The 13,759-nt window shown below is 41.4% G+C and overlaps 1 protein-coding gene across 1 annotated transcript in view; it reads right to left on the bottom strand.

Annotated features, from left to right (window-relative positions):
- The window catches only part of DNAH5 (dynein axonemal heavy chain 5), a 5,174,212-nt gene that overhangs the window by 527,384 nt on the left and 4,633,069 nt on the right, over positions 1-13,759 (bottom strand). The window contains exon 71 of the mRNA XM_078687662.1: positions 11,456-11,701. Within this exon, the coding sequence (XP_078543788.1) occupies positions 11,456-11,701 (246 nt within the window). The remainder of the gene's footprint in view (positions 1-11,455; positions 11,702-13,759) is intronic.

The raw sequence follows: 13,759 nt of genomic DNA, 5'->3' as shown, positions 1-13,759 counted from the left end.
CGAGCTCAGCGAAAGCCCAGGTTGACACCTGTTATGGGGTCAGCTTATGGAACCGGATAATTGATCCAGCTCACCAAGGGCATCAATGGACTGCGAAAATGAAAGTGAGACTGCACAGTAACTTGTGGTTCCCAGGCACAGACAGTTTCATGGATGAATTGGCATGCAAAAGCAATCCCAGCTCAATTACAAGTACTTGCTCCGGTGCTAATGGAAGACCCCAGTCAGGAACCATGGTCCAAATAAAGTATGGACTTTGGGAGCTTACCAGATTTGTGGTCAACAGTGGTACTGATGGATTTACTCACAACATTCCGTGTCGTCGAAGTGGTGACCTTCACGGCATTCCCTCACATCAAAATGGTCCTGGACAGAACTTTTGCGATGCTGGGACTTCCGGACAAAGTGAAGTTAGATTATTGACCACCCTTTCAGGGCAGAGAATTTCAAGAATACCTAAATCCCTAGCTATCCAGCACAGGAAGATCGCCCCCCAATTGCCTCAAGCCAACGTGGAGATAGAGAGGTTCATAAGAACGCTCAACCAAGCTCTACGGGGAGAGGATGTGGCCTAACGGTTAGGGCGGTCAACCTCAAATCTGGGGAACCGCGTTCGAGTCACATCAATGATGCTCAACATCCTGTGATTCTGGGCAAATTGCCTAATCTGCTGTGCCTTACAAAAGAAAATTATTATGAATGTGTCCTTGTGTAACGCAACTGGTGCTCATGTAAAGCGCTCTTACACCTAATAATTTTGGGTCAAATTCACCCTATATAAAACTCCTGGAGAAAAAAAGGGAGAATGCGGAGACATGTCTACGCAAGTTTTGAAATGCTTACCAACAGACTCGACACAGCATGACCAATTGTGCACTGGAATGTGGTGTGGGCAGCATCAACTATCCACTAGGATGTGCGCTCGATAAACTCGTTGGTTTCTTCACAAAATTCAATTTATTTACTTTCCATTTGAAATTTCTTCAAACGTCTTGTAACTCAAATGTTCAATTTCAATAATTAATCGCATACATAATGTTGATCTTATGAAGCAATCTTCATGATTATCACAATGTTTACATCCACCCAATGCATTTCGGGTCAACAAACAAGGACCCTTCGTCAGGGGTCTGAAATGAAGAGTAAAACAGGACCAAATTAGTTACTCCATAGATAGTATACAGGAATGATTAAAGCCGTGATAACCAAAGTGCCAGTGCAAATAAAGATGTGGGACTTGATCGTGTTCGAAAAGTTGCAGTAACCATGTTAGAATGGCAGAAAAGTGATGAAGAGAAAACCGAAATTGGCTCGAGTCATAGTGCATCCAAAGTGATTACGAGTCGGTGAGTCTGATCAAACGTGAACACAAAGGAAAATAAGTGGTACAGCGTGCAGCATGTATAACACAAAGTGTAAGCGTAGCTCAAAGACAGTGTACGGTAACTTACATAAGGACCGGACGATGCCACGTCTCGGGAGGATCTGAAAGTTTGGAAAGTTAGGAAAGACGGGAAGTGATTTGTGTCCTGAAGGTCACGTGATCGACATGAATTGGCCAATTGAAAACAGAGTCGTCATAGAAGCCTCCACCACGTGATCAGAATGTCTGTGCTTCAAACCAGGAAGTGTTTGTGTTGACTAAATGGTGAATAAAGTTGCGAATGTGATGAGAAAAAATGCAATGAAATGGCATAGAAAAAGAAAACGCAATGGTACATGAAAAAACGTGAGACAATATGCTAAACATAAAAGAAGAATCGATTAATACATCATATGTAAAATAACGGTGGGGACGTAGTCAAGTTCATAAGTCAATGTTCCCTGATATAATATCAGTTTATAAAAAAACATGAATGTTCAATCCGATCATTCATCCCGACCGGATGAGCAGAATTTAGTTTATTAATCCAATAGAACTCAGATCTTAGTCTTTGTTTTAAAGGGTCCAAGTCGTGGCGTTGTGGGATAGTCTCCAGAACCATGAATCTTAATTGAGCAATTTGATGACCTGCTTCTTTCCAATGACACGCTATGGTAGATTTCATATTTGCGAGCCGTATGTTGCTCTTATGTTCAGTGATGCGAACTTTAATTTTTCGTTCCGTTTGGCCCACATATATTTTGCCACAAGGGCATTTGATGGCATAAATGCAATTACTGGTGTCGCAGGTACTAGTATGGTGTAGTTCAATTTGATTCCCTTGTGTAGGATGTGTACAAGTTTTCCCTATGATGACGTTATTACAATGGGTGCAGTTTTGACATTTTAACATTCCTCTCCATGTCACGTTCTCTTTTTTGGATGCATTAAATAGTTCTTTCAAGTTCTTGGATCTTTGAAAAGCAAATGTTATTTTATCACTGTATAAATCCTTTAGGTCCGGTTCAGATTGGATCAACGACCAGTGTTTATTGATGATGCGTTTGATTTTGGTGGATTCCGTAGAATATTTCATGACGCATACAGTTTTCTTTCCTGGAATTTTTACTTTCTCTTGTAATTGAGTTTCTCTTGTTAGTTTTGTGATTTTTTCAAGAGAAGTGTCTAAAATGTCCTGTGGGTATCCTCTTTGCTGATATTTAATTGTCTGTTCATTAAGTGGTTCTTGTAAGTCATGATCATTGGTAGTGATCCTTTTCAATCTGATATATTGTGACGTAGGTAGATGCTTTTTTAAAGATTCGGGGTGAAAACTTTGAAACATCAAACTGGCGTTTTTGTCTGTTTTTTCGTAAAGACTTTGGTACTGATTACATTGTTGATGATCATCACTTGTACATCCAAAAATGCTATGGTTTCCTTTTCAATGGAGTGCGTGACTTTGATACGCTCATTGTACGTATTGAGTAAAATGATGTTCTTCTCTAGTTGTTCTTTAGACCCTTGCCATATAACAAAAATGTCGTCAATGTAACGTTTAAACATTATGAGATCTTCAATTCAAACTTTGTTGTGTAAGATGTGGTCTGTCTCAAATTTGTGCATGTAGATGTTGTCATATGAGGGCGCCCCCCCAAAACCCATGGATGTCCCGTTACATTGGTTAAAAAATTGTCCTTGCCACTCGAAATAGCTGTGGCACAATGCGAATTGCATCAATTCCATGATGAATATTTTCTGAGATTCTTCCAAATCGCTATTAAGAAGGCTCCATTCCAGTGCTTAAATGCCCTCGTTATGAGGGATGGACGTATACAATGAGGTCACATCTATCGTACATAACCCATATGTGATGTCTTTACTAAGTGTCACCATTTTGACTAGGTTAAGGAACGATGTGGTGTCTTTGATTTATGTGACACTCTTCTGCACGATGGGTTGTAGAAATCGATCAACAAACTTTCCGATGAGTTCAGAGATGGACCCGCAGGCCGAGACTATGGGTCTAAAAGGAGGACTAATTGGATCCTTATGGATTTTTGTCAACATGTACAGTTGCGGTCTTCTAGGGTATTTCTTTTCGAAAAATGCATGTGTCTTCTGGCTAATCCAGTTCATTTCCAATGCCCAATCAAGAATTTTTTGTAAAATCCGTTGGTACTCTTGAGTGGGATCAAGATCTAAAGGTAAATAAATGTTTTCATTATGCACATGATTGTTCACACTGTTGAGATAAAATTCAGTGTCCATCACAATGAGTGCACCTCCCTTGTCCGCCTTCTGAAACGTTAAACTCTTATCTTGGCTTAAATTCTTCAGAGTGTTCCATTCCTTAGGGGATAGGTTGCTTTGGGTCGCTTTGTTGTATGGGATTTTTTGAACTTCAGATAACACTGATCTCTCGAAAACTTCAATCGTTTTGTGCGAAAACGGTGCACAGATGTTACTTTCGGGTTTAAAATCTTTATCCCATGTCTCAGTTGTTTGTGTTCCTTGAGTGTCTTTAAAGAAAAATCTTAACTTCAAGTTTCTGAAGAATTTGAATAATGCTATTTCAGTCTCTGCTTGATCTGAACGATATGTGGGGACGAATGTAGTCCCTTTGTTTAGAAGTTTTATTTGAGCCTTGGTTAGATTCTTTGAAGAAATATTGATAATTAAGTTGCTTTCAACATCTGACTCCTGGTCCTTTTTGCTACTTCCTCTTCGGTTTCTTTTGCCCCTTCTTGTGGTGTTCTTGTTAATGGTGGGGCATTGGCTACCGGGCTTATGTCTAAAAAAGCCGGTTGTTGTTGGATAATTTGGCTTGTGGAAGGTTCGGCCGTAGCTTTGCTGGTTATTTTCACTGGTCTTCTTGATTGCGCTATATCCGAATCGGAAACAACACTTTCTTGTGAGGAAGTTGAACCAGATTTTTGTGCTTGTTGTTGTGGTTGCCATTTTTTCTGGTTGTATATCTCAGCCCAAGTATAGACTTCTTCAAGTTTATAATCCAACGTGTCTCGTCGATATTTGCGGACTTTTCTTTCGTTGACTTCTTTTGCGTATCGTTCTAATTTAATGTTGATATCTTCTAATGTTTTCTGCAGATCTGGAAGTTTATTGATCTCCAACTGAATGATCTTGATTTCTTCTTCGATTTCGGTTAAGACTTTGGACAACTCTTCTACGATCAATAATATCAAATCTAATGAGCATTTATTTAAAATCTGGTACCATTTTTCTATGAATTTTTTGCTGTCTTTGCAGAGCATTGGCTTTAAAGCTATCCTGAGTCCCCGTGGTATTCTTTTGTTTTCGTGATAATGAATCAGCGTGGTTGTGTGCAACCTTTGGTTTATCTCTTTTTTACTCATGTATTCGAATTGTCTCAATAATTGTGCAGTGGTTGTTTTCTGTGGAGTACATTTTCTGGTCTCCTGAATTAGCCCATATATTTCTTGAGCGGCTTCAGACGTGAATCCACGAGATCCAGCGAGGGTGAAGCTAGGTGCCGAGCGGGTGCTGAGCGTTGCGGGCGGTGTGCCATTGTCGCTCCCACCCCCCTCCTGTGTTCTATGGGGCGTGGATCTATTTCTTTACAAACTCCTAGGTTCCTCGCAAAAGAGGTAAAACCCCACTACTTATGAGTTTGTTTCTTTTTCTTTTTGCACCAATTTACACATAGTGCTATTTTTAACTTTCACGACCATTGGCAGGGCGGGCCTTAGCGCGCCCCTCCTGTCATTGGCACACTCGCTTACCGGTCCTGATGAAAGCCCAGTAAAGTAAAACATAAAAACGGGCAGAAACATGTTGACCTTCTTTACAGGGTAAACACCAGTATAAAGTAATTGGCTAGTTTCCCTTCACATATCTAATTTTTTAATATGTCAGGTTGACCAATGAATAAAGTTTTGTTTGGTACAACCTCTGACATTTTTAACCTCAGTATATTTTTCCACACTTCATCTTCACACAAAAACCTGCTCCGCAGTCTCCTGGCGTCGCAGCACACCGGGGAGGTATTCGATCTCTCCCGGTGGACCCGATGATGAAGCATGTCACCACTAGGGTGAGTGAGGGTTTCCTGAAAAAACAGTGTATTTTTTCTTGAAATTTGGTCTTACCATCGGACCACTTACAACTGGCCTCAGACTTCACATGCGACACCCACCTCCTTTATATACTTTCTCTTTATGGTCACTCTTCTTTTGATTACCTGTGAATCCTAGAGTCTCTGCTTTGTTGGTGGTCAGTAAGGCAATGTCGTCTAGTTGCATCTTAGTGATTTGGTGCACACAGGGATGGGGTCGACTGGGTTGAACAATAAGAAACTGTGTTATCCCAGTGCACTCAAGTTTTTGGGAAAATGGCTAAGTATTTCTGAGGATTTGATCCGGTTGGCGCTACATTCGTCGCACGTAGTCTGACCGTGCATTTAGATAAACAGAATGTGGTGTGGGCAGCATCAACTATCCACTAGGATGTGTGCTTGATAAACGATGAAACTCGTTGGTTTCTTCACAAAATTCAATTTATTTACTTCCCATTTGAAATTTCTTCAAACGTCTTGTAACTCAAATGTTCAATTTCAATAATTAATCGCATACATAATGTTGATCTTATGAAGCAATCTTCATGATTATCACAATGTTTAAATCCACCCAATGCATTTCGGGTCAACAAACAAGGACCCTTCGTCAGGGGTCTGAAATGAAGAGTAAAACAGGACCAAAGTAGTTACTCCATAGATAGTATACAGGAATGTATAAAGCCGTGATAACCAAAGTGCCCGTGCAAATAAAGATGTGGGACTTGATCGTGTTCGAAAAGTTGCAGTAACCATGTTATAATGGCAGAAAAGTGATGAAGAGAAAACCGAAATTGGCTCGAGTCATAGTGCATCCAAAGTGATTACGAGTCGGTGAGTCCGATCAAACGTGAAGACAAAGGAAAATAAGTGGTACAGTGTGCAGCATGCATAACACAAAGTGTAAGCGTAGCTCAAAGACAGTGTACGGTAACTTACAAAAGGACCAGAACGATGCCGCGTCTCGGAAGGATCTGAAAGTTTGGAAAGTTAGGAAAGACGGGACGTGATTTGTGACCTGAAGGTCACGTGATCGACATGAATTGGCCAATTGAAAACAGAGTCGTCATAGAAGCCTCCACCACGTGATCAGAGTGTCTATGCTTCAAACCAGGAAGTGTTTGTGTTGACTAAACTGTGAATAAAGTTGCGAATGTGATGAGAAAAAATGCAATGAAATGGCATAGAAAAAGAAAACGCAACGGTACATGAAAAAACATGAGACAATATGCTAAACATAAAAGAAGAATCGATGAATACATCATATGTAAAATAACGGTGGGGACGTAGTCAAGTTCATAAGTCAATGTTCCCTGATATAATATCAGTTTATAAAAAACATGAATGTTCAATCCGATCATTCATCCCGACTGGATGAGCAGAATTTAGTTTTTTAATCCAATAGAACTCAGCTCTTAGTCTTTGTTTTAAAGGGTCCAAGTTGCGGCGTTTTGGGATAGTCTCCAGAACCATGAATCTTAATTGAGCAATTTGATGACCTGCTTCTTTCCAATGACACGCTATGGTAGATTTCATATTTGCGAGCCGTATGTTGCTCTTATGTTCGGGGATGCGAACTTTAATTTTTCGTTCCGTTTGGCCCACATATATTTTGCCACAAGGGCATTTGATGGCATAAATGCAATTACTGGTGTCCAGGTACTAGTATGGTGTAGTTCAATTTGATTCCCTTGTGTAGGATGTGTAAATGTTTTCCCTATGATGACGTTATTCCAATGGGTGCAGTTTTGACATTTTAACATTCCTCTCCATGTCACGTTCTCTTTTTTGGATGCATAGTTCTTTCAAGTTCTTGGATCTTTGAAAAGCAAATGTTATTTTATCACTGTATAAATCCTTTATGTCCGGTTCAGGTTGGATCAACGGCCAGTGTTTATTGATGATGCGTTTGATTTTGGTGGATTCCGTAGAATATTTCATGACGCATACAGTTTTCTTTCCTGGAATTTTTACTTTCTCTTGTAGTTTTGTGATTTTTTCAAGAGAAATGTCTAAAATGTCCTGTGGGTATCCTCTTTGTTGATATTTAATTGTCTGTTCATTAAGTGATTCTTGTAAGTCATGATCATTGGTAGTGATCCTTTTCAATCTGATATATTGTGACGTAGGTAGATGCTTTTTTAAAGATTCTGGGTGAAAACTTTGAAACATCAAACTGGCATTTTTGTCTGTCTTTTTGGTAAAGACTTTGGTACTGATTACATTGTTGATGATCATCACTTGTACATCCAAAAATGCTATGGTTTCCTTTTCAAAGCAGTGCGTGAATTTGATACGCTCATTGTACGTATTGAGTGAAATGATGTTCTTCTCTAGTTGTCCTTTAGACCCTTGCCATATAACAAAAATGTCGTCAATGTAACGTTTAAACATTATGAGACCTTCAATCCAAACTTTGTTGTGTAAGATGTGGTCTGTCTAAAATTTGTGCATTTAGATGTTGGCATATGAGGGCGCCCCCCAAAACCCATGGATGTCACGTTACATTGGTTAAAAAATTGTCCTTGCCACTCGAAATAGCTGTGGTACAATGCGAATTGCATCAATTCCATGATGAATATTTTCTGAGATTCTTCCAAATCGCTATTAAGAAGGCTCCATTCCAGTGCTTCAATGCCCTCGTTATGAGGGATGGACGTATACAATGAGGTCACATCTATTGTACATAACCAATATGTGATGTCTTTACTAGGTGTCACAGTTTTGAGTAGGTTAAGGAACGATTTGGTGTCTTTGATGTATGTGACACTCTTCTGCACGATGGGTTATAGAAATCGATCAACAAACTTTCCGATGGGTTCAGAGATGGACCCGCAGGCCGAGACTATGGGTCTGAAAGGAGGACTAATTGGATCCTTATGGATTTTTGGCAACATGTACAGTTGCGGTCTTCTAAGGTATTTCTTTTCGAAAAATGCATGTGTCTTCTGGCTAATCCAGTTCATTTCCAATGCCCGATCAAGAATTTTTTGTAAAATCCGTTGGTACTCTTGAGTGGGATCAAGATCTAAAGGTAAATAAATGTCTTCATTATGCACATGATTGTTCACACTGTTGAGATAAAATTCAGTGTCCATCCATTTCGAGAGATCAGTGTTATCTGAAGTTCAAAAAATCCCATACAACAGAGCGACCAAAAGCAACATATCTCCTAAGGAATGGAACACTCTGAAGAATTTAAGCCAAGATAAGAGTTTAACGTTTCAGAAGGCGGACAAGGGGGGTGCACTCATTGTGATGGACACTGAATTTTATCTCAACAGTGTGAACAATCATGTGCATAATGAAGACCGATCACGTGACCTTCAGGACACAAATCACTTCCCGTCTTTCCTAACTTTCCAAACTTTCAGATCCTCCCGAGACGCGGCATCGTCCGGTCCTTATGTAAGTTACCGTACACTGTCTTTGAGCTACGCTTACACTTTGTGTTATACATGCTGCACGCTGTACCACTTATTTTCCTTTGTCTTCACGTTTGATCGGACTCACCGACTCGTAATCACTTTGGATGCACTATGACTCGAGCCAATCATTCCTGTATACTATCTATGGAGTAACTAATTTGGTCCTGTTTTACTCTTCATTTCAGACCCCTGACGAAGGGTCCTTGTTTGTTGACCCGAAATGCATTGGGTGGATTTAAACATTGTGATAATCATGAAGATTGCTTCATAAGATCAACATTATGTATGCGATTAATTATTGAAATTGAACATTTGAGTTACAAGACGTTTGAAGAAATTTCAAATGGGAAGTAAATAAATTGAATTTTGTGAACAAACCAACGAGTTTCATCGTTTATCGAGCGCACATCCTAGTGGATAGTTGATGCTGCCCACACCACATTCTGTTTATCTAAAGGCACGGTCAGACTACGTGCGACGAATGTAGCGCCAACCGGATCAAATCCTCAGAAATACTTAGCCATTTTCCCAAAAACTTGAGTGCACTGGGATAACACAGTTTCCAATTGTGCACTGGCTCATCTGGTATTCAGGAAACCTGCTTGAGACAGTATCCCAGTCAATCCTGATTGGCGGTCCGAGGACATTGATATTGAGGCTACTCAGGCCAAGCGGACACTTACAAAGCGGAAGGCCAGCATCCGCCGCAGGGCACAAAACCCAACAATGCAAATTGGATAAACCGTAATAGTCAAGGACAGATACCCAGTGTAGAAGTTCAAGACCCCCTATGAGCCGAGGTATAGACAGTAACTCAGATAGATGGCACAATGGTCACTTCCCAGATAGTCCACTGAACAATCAAAAGAATTATCTTGTGTTTGAAAAAATAACAAGCGTCCCAGAAAACAGGGAAGGAGAGGATGAGAGGCCAGACGGAACGCACAACAATATTATTCCACCAACACCGACTGGGGTGGCAGTGAACTGGAGAGTAGCATCACCGGATGAAGAGTACGCCCCAGTGACTGACCTTGAACATTCCCCAGAAGACTATCAGGCAGGGCAGGAACCCAGAAACATCTGCCGGAGTCAGAAGTATGGTCTTCGGCCAAACCCTGCACCCAGCAAAAAGTTACAAGACTTCCTGTGTCAGATGCAGTATCCCTAAAGGCTATCCATTCTGAACACTATAAAGAATGGGAGGGATCTAGAGAGCCACCTGGTCTCTATTTTCTAGGTCGCACCTCATGACGTCACTCTCTGGGAGGGTGAGCCCGAGGAGATAAATAAAGGGGTGTAAGGTAGTTTGTGGCCTTCGCTGACACAGGGAGCAAATGTGCGTATCAAATTATTGCAGTGCATCGCCGCAATGTGCTAGGCCTCACCTCTGGGCCCTGGTGCCACTTTGCAGTCTTCACTCTTTTAGTTTTATGATAGTGAATTTAGGACTAATGCTTCCTACGCTTAATCCAGCTGTGTTTCACAAAGTAGTTTCGATTGTAACTTCTCTCCTAGAAAGGGTACAGTCATTGAATTGCACCATGTTGTGTTATGACAATTTCCTCATTAGGTTGTCCTTGCACAACATCTGTGAGTTGCCTAGATTTTTCCGGAGTAATATCATGCAGAAAGGTCAGGTAGTGTTAAAGGGATTTCTGGATCCCATGGGCCAGATGTACAACTGTTTTTTGCGGTCACAAACGGAGATCGGCCATTTTGCGACCTCAGAAAAGGGTCCTGGCATATAGAAACGCTATTCTGCGATTCACTGACTTGAAAAATAGCGTTTGTGACTCTGAATATTGATGAGGCATGCAATTCATGAACCCATTGGGAATCGCAAACAGTGTCTGAGACACTGTTGTACATTGCATTTAGCGAGTCGCCAATTGCGAGTCTCAATTTGCGACTCGCTAAATTCAAGCGTCGTACATCTGGCCCTGAGACACTGTTGTACATTCACTTTTGTGAGTTGCAAATTGGGAGCCGCAATTCGACGCAATTTGCCAACCACAAAAGTGAATGGTAGAACATGGGGCCCCATATGCCTTCCTCTACAAATCTAGCACACCACGATGGTCGAGGCTGTATTGATGAGGACATGCTGTGATACAATCCTAAGATTCACATATACAGGGACCTTGAACTTGACAAGAGTTGGACAGTACTTTGACCTTTGTGTATCAGGTATGATTAAAAAAATATATATACTTCGGCAGGTTAAACATGCTGCAATTTACATGGGGAAAAATGCCTGGCAATTACCTGGACATGTGGATTTTGGTACAGCACGCACCAAAAGTCTTTATATTTTGCCCAATTTTAGAAGGAAAATTCGTAATAGGTGCTTTTTATTTCTTTCGATAAATAACATACTGAATAAGATCATTACGGGTGTGATAAATATCACAACTAACATTAGGCCACTAGTAAGGAGGGTCTAAGTTAATTATATGGTTTAATTTTTATTATAAGGATTTGTTGAGATACTTCAAAAGCTCCCTGTTAAGTCTATTCACAGCATGGTTTTTCACTCAGCATTAAAAAAGTGATTTTGTGTAATCTTACGTGTGCCATTGTCTGTTGTAAAAGTTTCCGAGCATGGACATCCTGCCCCTGACCCATGGAAACACAACGTGTTTCAATCTTCAATCGCTTTCCAAGAGCAATTATGTAATCTGTAGGATCTGAGCCCATGGAAAGAAAGCAGATTAGGGGTGTGCGTGGGTTAGATTCCTCCCATGTCTTCTCCAAATCTAGGATAACTCCTTCTGCATACTTGCCACCCATTGAATCCATTATGTATTTACGAGCCTAGTAGAAAAAGAAAAAACACAATTATTGTATGGTATATCTTGTTTTCATTTGGCATCCATGAATGGACAAGGATTTATCATGTGTTTTGCCTACAAATCGTCTTGGAACATAACTCAATACTAAAAATTACAGCGTGAGTAGCAGAACTTTATAGAACTACATAAATCACATAGAAGTAAACAAAGTCAATGAAATAGTCCGTTTGTTGTTAAAAGAACCATAATTTAAAAAAAAAAACATTTATGGGCCGCTTAAAATCGAAGGTTTGACATTTCATTTTCACTGCTCTCCCGCTTTATGTTTGTGGCACTTGGGAAGAACTTAATCCAGGATTATGCAAGGAAGGTACTCGGCAGATGGGACAGAGAGCACACCTAGGCTCTGTATCACCGCTTTCCTCGGTCTGGATATACTCATAGCACTTACATCTCCACAGTGTAGCTTAGTGTATACATTTTGTTGGGTTAGAGGTTTTGTGACTTGTATGTGAGAGCGCAGTGAGAGAATGCGTATGGAGAGCCTGAGCTGAGTCACTGAGTGGTGTCATCCATCGACTACTGGATGCTTGAAGCCTTAGAGAAAAATCTACCGAGAAATCGAATGTGGGTTTAAAACTGAAAGGATATATTCATCTTTCTTATGAAAAGGCCATCACAAATTTCCCAGAGTAGAGTAATTGAATTTTAATCATGAGAAAATTGTTTGGATCACCACCCCTCACTTTGTTTAGGCAATGTAGAAGTGAGAAGGGTTTTGTCTATCACAAGAAGTGGGTACAGAGATGGGCATACCAAGCATGGATTAAACATGTCTCGGGCTGAATGACTGGCTATGGTGTGACTTTTGTCCCATGGGCACCTGTGAGCCAAATACAGCTGAGCTAAGCATTGCACTGACTGTATTCCTCCAAATTGCAGTTTTAAAAGACAAAAACTATCAGACGCATGACAGCTGATCACACAAAATATAACAATTGTGTAGGAAAGTGTCCCTTTTTGCATGGTTACCCCCCACTTTTTGCCTTATATCTGATTCAACCTGACTTGATGTGCCCTGGGTCCCTGCCAACCAGGTTCCCTGGGCCTGCGTTCTTCCCAAAGCTGTATCTTTGTACCCACAATTGGCACATCTCTGACCACAAGCAAGCCCTTTGTAACAGGTACCATGGGTACAAAGGGCACTGCGACAATGGAAGCCTCTAAGGGCTGCAGCACCAATTGTGTCATCGTTAGAGGCCCTGTACCTTAACATCCACACGCTACCATTGGAGGCTGTGTGTTTTTGTGCAGTGAAAGGTTGAGTCGATATGGCACACACCCCTGCGTGCCAAGCCTAAGACCCACTGCCTGAGGCGTACTGTGGCATGAGCCCTATACCCCTACAATGCCTAAGTCTATTCTTAGACATTGTAAGTGTAGTAAAGCCATAAAGAGTATATGGTCTGGGAGTTGGTCATTACGAACTCCACAGCTCCATAATGGCTTTACTAAAACCTGGGTTGTTTGGTAGCAAAAGTCTCAGCACATTAAACTGACACTGATGCCAGTGTGGGATATAATGTAAAATGCACTCAGAGGGCATCTTAGGGATGCCCCCTTAAAAACAACCAGCCCTGGTGTGGTTCCTGATGGCTGCCCACCTTTTGCCACCATCAGACAGGCTTCTGGACCCCTGGGTAAAGAACCTCCACTCTCTGGGTCCAGAGACAAAGCCTATCCTGAGCAGCGGTGTCCTCCACCAGGATTGGCTGGGTCCACAAAGGGGAAGCTTCAAAAGTCTGCCGCCTTTGGGATTCGACTCTGCCTTTTGCTGCCCCAAGCAACTGGCTCACACCGGTTCTGCCTCCCACTTTAGGTGGGAGAATCGTCGGGAAAACCAAGCTATGAAGAGAGGAGTACCCACCTTTGCTAACCCCACCACTCAGGTGGGAGAGGCGAGGTGAAGCACAAATCTTAGTCCCCTCCATCTTGAAGATGACGGGACTCAGACACTTAGGGAGAGGCTCATGCCCCCTCCCACTGGATTGTGCCATAATAGGGGGTGAACCCATCCCAA

The sequence above is a fragment of the Lissotriton helveticus genome, chromosome 4_1, assembly GCF_964261635.1.
Source record: "Lissotriton helveticus chromosome 4_1, aLisHel1.1, whole genome shotgun sequence".
In the NCBI taxonomy this organism is placed as follows: Eukaryota; Metazoa; Chordata; class Amphibia; order Caudata; family Salamandridae; genus Lissotriton; species Lissotriton helveticus.
This window is presented reverse-complemented; position numbering and strand designations above follow the sequence as displayed.